Source organism: Colletotrichum paranaense (assembly GCF_030867605.1).
Source record: "Colletotrichum paranaense strain IMI 384185 chromosome Unknown Scaffold_1.1, whole genome shotgun sequence".
Classification (NCBI taxonomy): Eukaryota; Fungi; Ascomycota; class Sordariomycetes; order Glomerellales; family Glomerellaceae; genus Colletotrichum; species Colletotrichum paranaense.
In genome coordinates, this window is record NW_026848959.1 from 4,674,051 (window position 1) to 4,683,905 (window position 9,855).

General features: G+C 55.3%; 3 protein-coding genes across 3 annotated transcripts; 2 read left to right on the plus strand and 1 right to left on the minus strand.

Moving 5' to 3' along the window:
- Positions 1 to 674: 674 nt before the first annotated feature.
- On the plus strand, positions 675 to 2,287 carry CPAR01_01618 (major facilitator superfamily transporter; the record flags this gene model as incomplete). Its single annotated transcript, XM_060485907.1, has 3 exons — positions 675 to 749; positions 810 to 1,734; positions 1,815 to 2,287. 3 exons carry the CDS (start codon positions 675 to 677, stop codon positions 2,285 to 2,287), a joined length of 1,473 nt encoding a protein of 490 aa, XP_060356764.1.
- A 1,288-nt stretch (positions 2,288 to 3,575) lies between these two features.
- On the plus strand, positions 3,576 to 5,636 carry CPAR01_01619 (uncharacterized protein; the record flags this gene model as incomplete). The annotated part of the gene is made up of 1 exon (XM_060485908.1): positions 3,576 to 5,636. The coding sequence occupies one exon, from the start codon at positions 3,576 to 3,578 to the stop codon at positions 5,634 to 5,636; it is 2,061 nt and encodes a 686-aa protein (XP_060356765.1).
- Positions 5,637 to 6,433: 797 nt separating this feature from the next.
- CPAR01_01620 (uncharacterized protein) lies at positions 6,434 to 9,265 on the minus strand (the record flags this gene model as incomplete). Its single annotated transcript, XM_060485909.1, has 4 exons — positions 6,434 to 7,383; positions 7,439 to 7,725; positions 7,785 to 8,585; positions 9,105 to 9,265. The coding sequence occupies 4 exons, from the start codon at positions 9,263 to 9,265 to the stop codon at positions 6,434 to 6,436; spliced, it is 2,199 nt and encodes a 732-aa protein (XP_060356766.1).
- Positions 9,266 to 9,855: the final 590 nt, after the last annotated feature.

Sequence of the window (9,855 nt, forward strand, 5' to 3'; positions counted from 1 at the left end):
GAATCCGCGGGAATATGAGGATGCGCTTTTTTGTGTTCAAGTGAGACTGTCGTTTTCTTCCTCTCACACTTGACGATTCCATAGATGACTTCTCAATGAGTAGTCATAGTAAGATTCGGTGGTTGGCTTTGCAGATCCCAATTCCACCTGACGCCAGATAAAGCGAGGGACAGGGCGCTGTCTTAGGCGAATCCTCCCAACCTCCCAAATCTCCCTGCTACTCCGGTTCTCGGTCATCGTGTGTGACTTGTTTGGCTAAACCTGCATGATTGCATCAAGCACGGCCGATCGTCGCACTCTTACAGCGAGCCGTTGATTCGCGAAAACCACCAAAACCCACTCCACCAGATAGCGACGCTGGGGCGGCACGGCGGCACATGCATGGTTTGGTGAGATTTTCGTGTTGGAGGTGAGGAGAAGCTTCCCCGCGGATGCGGGGAATGGGGAAACCCACCTCGGCCGATGAGATGAAAAGGCCAACATTTCTTGCTGCGTGACGAAGGTATGAAATGGTAATTTTCTATTGATACCTTACCTAAGGTTCAATGTTGACATTTCAAGGCTGAAGACAGTGACACCTTTGTGGTCAAGAACTCTGTCTACAATCGTATTCAGCTCAAACGGTGCTTGCTACCGCGACTCTGCTCAGCAACACATCTTTCTCAGCATCGACGATGGCCTCACATCCCGAGGAAAAGGGCTCGTTCGGCCTAGGCCGAGAGGACGTCGAGTCTCCCGCCGTGAAAGAGGTAAGTGCGCCATGGAGTAGACAATCACAAGGCACACCAATAGGAACCGCATCATCACAGGAACCCTTACCATCCTCCCCAACACCATCCGACGCGGAAGAAGAGAAAGCGCTTCTCTGGAAACAAGACAAACGCATCATCCCGCTCTCCGCGAGCATCTACTTTCTCTGCTTCCTCGACCGATCCAACATCGGCAACGCAAAGATCCTCAACTCCTCCACGGGCCACGACATGCAGACCGAAACTCACATGTCCAACCGCGACTTCACGATCGCCCTCATGATCTTCCTCATTGCCTACGCAATCTTTGAGGTGCCCTCCAATATCCTCCTCAAGAAGCTCCGGCCCTCGCGCTGGCTCGCCTTCCTCATGTTCTCCTGGGGCTCTGTCACCATTGGCCTCGGCGGCGCAAACAGCTTCGCGACGGTGACGGGCGTGCGGTTTCTCCTCGGCGTTTTTGAGGCTGGGCTATTCCCAGGATTGGTGTACTATCTCACCTTTTGGTACAAACATGACGAGAGGAGCGTGAGGGTCGCCATGATTCTCGCGAGCGCGACCTTAGCGGGTGCGTTTGGCGGTGCGATTGCGTACGGGATCGGGCATATGAACCAGGTGCACGGCATGTCGGGGTGGCGGTGGCTCTTCATCCTCGAGGGCATCCCTTCGTGTCTATCTGCCTTTTTCGTGTGGTTCTTCTTACCTGATTATCCTGAGAGCGCCAGCTGGCTTTCAGAACGCGAAAAGGATCTCGCGCTGCGGAGACTCTACCATGAGGGCAGCAAGAGCAGCCACAAGACTATGTCTTGGGAGGAAGCGAAGGCGACGCTGACGGACTGGAGGTTATATGGACACTACCTGGTGTACTTTGCCATGTCGACGCCGTTCTCATCGCTATCGCTGTTTACACCGTCCATTACCTCAGGACTCGGGTTTGTCGATCTGCAAGCCCAGCTGATGACGGTTCCCCCCTACGCTGCAGCATACGGTACGTCTAGGCCAAGAACTTACTCCCTTAATACCCTCAACCGACATATAACCCCTAGAGGCTAACGCGTGAGAAACCAGTCGTCCAAATCCTCGTAGCATGGTCCGCAGACCACTTCAACGCCCGCGGCATCCACTCCGCAGCCCTAGCCCTCATCGGCGGCGTCGCCTTCGCGGTCTCGGCCGTCCTCCCTCCCGACGCCTACAACGCCCGCTACGGCTGTCTCATCGTCGGCGCCTCGGGCGCCTTTGCGTGCATCCCGCCACTGCTGGGCTGGCTGACGTCCAACATCTTCAGCACGGCGGCGACGGGGCTCGCCATCGCGCTCAACGTCAGCATCGGCGCCGGACTCGGGCAGATCCCGGGCGTATGGGTCTACAAGGCCGAGGAGAAGGCCCGGGGGTACCCGACCGGCCACTGGGCTAATGCGGCGCTGCTTTTCGTTGTCGTGGTTGGGTGTGTGGCGCTGAGGGTGTATTACGGGGTCAAGAATCGGGGGATTGTACGGCGGGCGGCGGAGGAGGGGACGGAGCCGAGGTTGTACAAGTTATAATGGTCTTTTGGCGAGCATTGTATCTGTAATCTGTTTTGTAGACTGCTGTCTCCTCAGTCGTGCGTATACTACGAGCAGTCCCAGTTATCAAAGTTTGCGTCAATGAGTCGCAAGGTTTCAGGATTGGGCGAACGCGTTGAGTTGGGTGGGCATGAATCCCACCGGTAACCTAAGCTGGAAATGCGCGTTTTGCCAACCCCAATTACTCTTACATGTTCGCATGGCGATCTCGCAAGAATTCGTCAAAAAAAAAAGTTGAGGCTGTCGTGAGAGCTCTAGTGGCAGCAAAGCCCGCTCCTTAGCATCCCCGCTTCATTGCGGGTTCACGACAACTTCGGCGTTGTGGCAGAGTGGTCTAATGCGCAAGACTAGAAATCTTGTTCCTTCGGGAGCGTCTGTTCGAATCAGGCCAACGTCGAGATATCGCAACAAACATTTTGCTCCTCGGCATGTTGTTGCACGTTTTTGCATGAAGCCACTGTTCGCGTGGCGGCCAGCCACACAACGCTGCAACCATTCGATAGTGCGGTGCAACCCGAGGGTCGCGTGGTTCGTTCACAATTCGGAGCCAGCTGTCCGTGATTGGATTAGTTATTTCCCCGCGTTCAGATGAAGAGATGTGGTTGCGCAAGTTGACCCGAAGATGAACTAGGTTGTAAGCAATACTTCACGGCGGCGGCCAATCCCATGAGCAGGATGAAAGCAGACAGATTATTCGTATCGTTCGTACCTGTAGGGGAAGGGGACCATTCAATGATCAATGAAAAAGCTCTTTTTCCCGTGTGGTCCCTTAATACGCCCCCTCCTCTGAGACAACCCCCCGCAAGAAGTTTGATCAGAGTTGAGGACCGAACTAGTCAAGGATCATCCTGCAACACGAGCGACCCGAAATTGCTTGGAACCGACCGAGACGGCGCCCTGGAACTAAAATCCAATTATAGTGGGATGCCGAGCGAGGGTGACCCCTTACTTTCTTAATCTTTTAGAGCGGGAATCGACACCGTCGCCTGAAGCAAGTCAACTCGTCAACTCCTCTTGAGTTCTCCGCCCTTTCAAGACACAGCACACGATGTCTAGTTGAAGTGAGGGTCCCAATATTTGCATGTTGTCATGGGCTGGATGAGCTGAGTGAACACTCAAAAACGCCACACTCTCATTATCGACATTGGAAGGTAGAAAGATACACCATTCGGGGGACTCATCTCACAGGAACGAACACTCATTGAAGGCAATCTCACTGGAACGGACAACGCGCCCAAGGGGGTGACGCCACAGACACGACGCAGCCATGCCAGCCTTCACCGTCCTGAGCGGCGGCATACAGACACGTCGCGCGCGCGTGGTATTCATTGCCCTTCTCGTCATCATCTTTGTGCTCTTCCTCAACAACTCTGGCCTTGCAGGCGGCGGCAGCTACCTGGACTCAGCGCGATCAGCAGCAGCCGGCGTGAGCAATGGCAAAACTACCACTACCACCGGCGGTGATGCCGGCAAGCAACCCCTCGGAAACCAGGACAAGGACAAGGAACTACCGGTAGCACACGGCGAACCTGATACCGCCGCAGACAAGCTCAAGGCCGACGCCGAGGGGCAGGACTCGTATCGCAACAAGGACGAGGAGCTGGCCAAGCAGCCGCCTACGGACACCGGCCGACCCGGTGATCCGAAACCCAGCGCTCCCGCGTCGTCGCCGATGCCACCGACACCGCCGCCCGCAGCGGACTGCGAGTCTTTTGAGAACTGGATGCGCTCGAAGCCCGGCCCGTTGTCCGAGGGCAAACGCAAATTCCCGCTCAACCGGCCCCGGCCGGAATGTCGCACATTCCGCCTCCCCGCCATGGACAACCTCATCATCCGCATGAAGGGCGTCATTAAGGACCCGGACCTGTACCGCCTCTTTGAGAATGCGTATCCCATGACGCTCGACAGCATGGTGAAGTGGAGGGGGTACGCCAACGAGACGGACAAGGCCACGGGCGTGTCTAAGGCGACGGACCAGGAGCTCACCTATGTTATCACCGGCGACATTGACGCCCTCTGGCTGCGCGACTCGGCTGAGCAAATCAGCCCTTACCTGCCCATCCTTGAGGCTTCGCGGGATCCAAACTCCCTTGCCAGCCTCTGGCGCGGCCTCATCAACGCTCACTCGCGCTACATCATCATCTCGCCGTACTGCCACAGCTTCCAGCCGCCGCCCGAGAGCGGCATCCCGCCAACGCACAACGGCGCCTACGTGCACAACCACCCCATGCCGGCGTACGACCCGGAAAAAGTGTTCGATTGCAAGTGGGAACTCGACTCACTGGCGTCGTTTCTGAAAATGTCCGTCTCGTACGCGGAGAAGACGGGCGACTGGCAGCATTTTAACAAGTACCATTGGATAGACGCCGTCGAGGCCGCCGTCAACGCCGCGGGCGCGATGCGGCTGGGCACCTACTCACCCGAGGGCAAAGTGGAAAAGTCGGCGTGGACGTTCACGGGGTGGACGAACCGCGGCAGCGAGACCTTGACCAACGACGGGTTGGGAAACCCGATTAAGGAAAATGGCATGATTCGCACGGCATTCCGCCCTTCGGATGACGCCTGTATCTTCCAGTTCCTGGTGCCGGCCAACATGATGTGGGCAAAGTATCTCGAGTCCGCGTCCGAGATCATGGCCAAGCTGGATGGCGAGAAGGCCAAGAACCTGACGTTGGAGATGCGCGCGCAGGCGTTTGGGATCCGGCAGGGTATCGAAAAAGATGCCATTGTGCACCGACCCGGGTTTGGCGATATCTTTGCGTACGAGGTGGACGGTTACGGCGGCGCGAACTTGATGGACGACGCCAACGTGCCATCTCTCCTGGCCATGCCGCTGTGGAACTTTACGCACTCCAACTTCAAGTACCCCGACCCGCCCAAGGGCGAGAAGCTGCACGACTACACCGAGGTATACCGCAACACGCGCAAGTATGTCCTCAGTGACGCGAACTCATACTACATGAAGGGTCCTGTCATCTCCGCTGTCGGCGGGCCACACGTTGGTCCAGGCAAAGCGTGGCCTATGGCGGCCGTCATTGCTGCCATTACCGCGTACGATCCCATTTCCGGCAGCAAGGACGTGGAGAAGGATGTCGAGGAGCAGTTACGAATGGTGCTGGATTCGACGGCTGGCTCTGGCGTTTTGCACGAGAGCGTCAACAGCTGGAACGACAATGACTGGACGCGCGCGTGGTTCGGCTGGGCGAATGGATTGTTTGGGGAGTTGCTGTTGAAGATGGAAGAGGAGGAGAAGAAGAAGGGCGGCAGTGGTGGGTTATTGGGCAAGAGTTGGCAGGGTTCTTCGGGAGCTGCCCCCGCTGCGCCGTAGACGTTTGACGCGTAATCAAGTAGACTAAAGAAATTGTATTGATTGTTCAAGAATTGTGTTGGTTCGGCCATCGGGAGCTCAGGGAATGTGAAGCTAGTTGCCGTCTTATCCGCATTTGGTGAACATCTGCCCTACACTCTAAATGGGATGAGAGTTATGAAAAGGCTCTCTTTAACCCGTCCTTCATCTACTCAGACCTTCGGGAACCGGCTCGCCGCTCATAACTTGCTAATGAATATCGAATTGAGAGAATGACTCACTCTCTAAGAGAGTCATTCGCCGACAAGATACGATCGAAATGTTTGAATTGTGACAAGCTTTAAAGCAGCCACTTTTAATAGGTGACAGGGATGGGTTGTGAAGCGGAAAGTTTTGGGGTGATAACCACCACCAGCCAGTGTTTCGAGTTCAGATGAATTGCTTTGCAAGACACAACAGGTGACTACGAAAACAACAAAAAAAGTTCACCATCGTAGAAATTTAAGAAGTCAGAACGACAGATGGCACAAAAGGCAAAAGGTCGACGTTGGCCTGATTCGAACAGACGCTCCCGAAGGAACAAGATTTCTAGTCTTGCGCATTAGACCACTCTGCCACAACGCCAGATGACTTTCCTGGCCAAGTATAGGACTATGTACCTCTTGTGATCCACATCTCCCGATGGAGTCCTCTATCCACAATATTGTCTTGGGCACCTTAATTGACTGGTTTGACACGATGCCAGATTTGACAAAATCATGAGCTTCGTTGAAATCTAGACAGCTACTCTCACATCTCTATCTTACAAGCCACACAAGTTACATATATCTCCCCTCCGGCATGTGTCCCAGCGACCCCATCGTCCCCCAGTCCTGATCCCCGGGAACAACCTCACTCCAGAGCGCCGGGTCCTGAGGCATGGGATCATAATAAGTGTGCGGATCCCAGACCATACTCGCATCCCACTCGGGCATCTGCAACGAGGCAAGGAAGTTCTCCTGCATCTCAATCTCACCAAGCCCAAGCTGCTCGCCGCCCGCGCCCTGGATCTCGAGCTCCCGCTCCTCCGCCTGCGAGGCAATAACCTTGGACCACCTCTGCTGCCTCAGCATCGCAATCTTGACTTTCGTCGCGCCCAGGCTCCAGATGTTGCCGCGCCACTCACCCTCGTCGACAGACATCTCGGAGTACAATGCGTCAATAGTCTGCAGCTGAGCCACGATTCGGTTGAGGTACCCCTCCACATCAAGCATTAGGTCAGGCTGCGTAGAAAGACGCGCCTTGAGCGCAGCCAGCACTTGAGGCAGATCCTTATCAGGCAACGTCGTCTGCCACGGCGAGGAGCCCTTCGTCTCAGCCGACGGGGTTGACGTAGACGCGGGGGTATTGGGGCTGATGGCAGCTTCCATGGCCGCCAGTGCAACATTGGGGTTATCCTTTGACGGGTCCGACGGGTCTGTCTGCGGCTCGGACGGCGTTTTGCCTCTTGTTGTAAGCCAGGACCAGCGACTCATCATCATAACGGCGTAGACCATGTGCGAGGCTATCGAGATGGGGATGCAGTAGAAGAATTCTTGAGGCACGGAGAGCCAGGTTTCGAACCAGGCTTTGAGGGCTGCGTTGGATTGGTAGAAGGCGTCGAGGGCGGATGTAGAGCCTGCGCTGATGGAGTCGAGGGATTTGGAGAGGGAGGCGAGGAGCTCGGCGTCGATTCTGGGGGGTTCGTGGATGCGAAGCCGGAGGGTGGCCATTCTTACTTGGAGGTAGGCTATAGTCTGTCAGTTTTTCGCTTCGGCTTGTGATTTGGGGGACGCCAAACTGACCGTTGTTCTTCAAGGTAGGGGGCATGCTAGTCTGGAGTTTGTTCCACTCCGCTCTGAAGCCAGAGACGTAGGCTGAGAGAGGCGCCCGAGTACTCTCATCCCCTTCTTCGTCGAGATAGTCTTTCGACCTCAGGTCCGAGATCCTCTCGCAGAGTCTTTGTATCCGAACGATGTATCCGAGATGTATATCCGACTCATACTCTACATCATCTTCAAGCTCTCGCAAACACTGTTGCATGTACCCCGAATATCTCATAGAATCAATCTGGTGAATGTCCATTGAGATGCTGTAGATTAAATGTCAGCTCGACCACTCTTCTTTCCTCCAAAAAGTATTGAAGCTTACCATGAGCTGAGATACCACACCGCCAACAGCAACCTCCGCTCCTCATTCGTGCGTTCCCGCAACTCCCAAGGCCGCATGACCAACAACCTCGTCCGCTCCGGCAAACAAGGGCTCCTCTTAAGCCCCAGCTCACCAACAAGACACGTAGCCAACGAGACAAGCTGATTAAGCTGAGCGTGAGCGATGCAATGCTGATGAAACCAGCCTAGCATAACCACCAATCCAAGCAGCAAATCAAACGACCTCTCGGATCGTAGGAGCATGTGGTCAGCAACGTGATTCAAGAGACGATACATCTGCCCCCGCATTGACTTCATGCTTCGGTAAGACGAGACCATGCGTATAGCAGCCATCAGGAACGGCCTCGTTGCGCCGAGCGTAGTGGCAGAGACGTCATCCGGCACCAGCACGAAGGGGAAGCACGGCGCCAGCTTGGTGCGGTAGATCTTAAGGAGGTTCTCGTCCGTGTCGGGAGGCGGCGGGGCTTCCCCCGGCTCGGGCTTGCATATGCATGTTGGGGGCACGAAGGAGTTGTAGGTCTCGGGGATGTTAATGGGCCTGACGTCGGAGAGATCTTCGACGTCCCAAGGTGAGACGCGGCTTTGGGAGTAGAAGTCCGCCGGTATTGGTTGTCCTGAGAGTAGGGAGACTGGCGGATTGCAGATTGGGTATGAGTGTCTTGATGGGCCAGGCAACACTGGCTGGCCGGTGGATGGGCCACTCGGGAGGGTGGACACGTTTCCTGATACTCGTAGGGTGTTGACCAGGCGGTTGAGACGCTCTTCAAGCTGTGTTGTTTTCCTGCGATATCTTGTCTCAGTGATTCGTCCGAATGAGTGATACAGAGAATCTTCGGTATCCCACAACCCCCATTTGTATAGGGCTTAGTGTTGCTTGCCATACTGGACAGCAACCATCCAGCATCCTTGACTGAACGCGGGTCCGAGATTGAGAAGTGTGACTTACGACGGCCTGCTTTGCCTCTTCTTCCTTGGCCTGTGTATCTGACCCGAACAATGCTTGAAGAGCCGCTCACATCTATCACGCAACAACAACACAACCGTTAGTCAAAAATGACAACAAGCGCCGCCTAGGGTCCTTCTCCCACTCCCGCCATTGGGCCATCAAAGACATGGCGGGTTGCAATGGAGCCACGGTAGCCACCACACCACACGCCATTGCCGTGGAACAAACAACGTCTAGATCCGCCCCCGGGCCCGGAGATCTTAAGGAATCCCCGGCTCCCCTATGCAGGTGTAATGACCCGGGAGATCATGGACGGGATGGCTGCATAAAGAACGCTGTGCCTCGCAAACGTACCTATCACACTTTGACCCGGGCGTCGTATTGGATCGAAGACACTTTGCTTTTGCCGTCGCACACGGCGCGCAGGCGGCGCCCCATTTGGCTACAGAAGGGACGCGGGTGGTCTCCGGCGAAGGACTTTTCGTCGATCGAGTGGGAGACGAAGCGGCAGACATGGTTACGGGTAGACTGTGATCGGACCCGGGCTGTCAAAGGCCTTTGTGAATACTCCTAATGAGAAGAGCGGATATTGGAGATTCTCTGACTTCTCCGCCGGAACGACGCTGTTCTTCCCGATTAAAGACTCTGTCTTGGTCGTAAGTGGTACGGCTGTGGGATGGAGGGGAAACGATGGAGACCAATTCTCGGAGGTTTATTTAATAAGAGGAAGTCATGTCCGTTGAAATGTGACTGGAAAAGTGTTGGGTATTCGCGTTCCGTAAAGGCTCAGCAAGTCTTGGATTGATCATTGGGGGGAGGCTTGTTCGCTATGTCCTCATCCTTCGTCTGATGTCGTGTGCGATGGACTGGTGGTTGTCCAAGTCAGCGACCGGAGTTTTCAGAGATCTTGGCAAAAGTCCGATCCCTGCACCGGTAGGGCTGTGCAGTGGGAGGGATGTACGCCTGAAATGCGTGCCGGAAGCGGTAATATGGCGGTCCTAGTGTCGACCTATCTGTATGCAAGTGTATGCAACTAAGGTAGGTTAGCCGTAGCGTCCGTCGATCGGGGTTTTTGTTAAAGTCCGGTTCTGACCTCCAAGCTGTT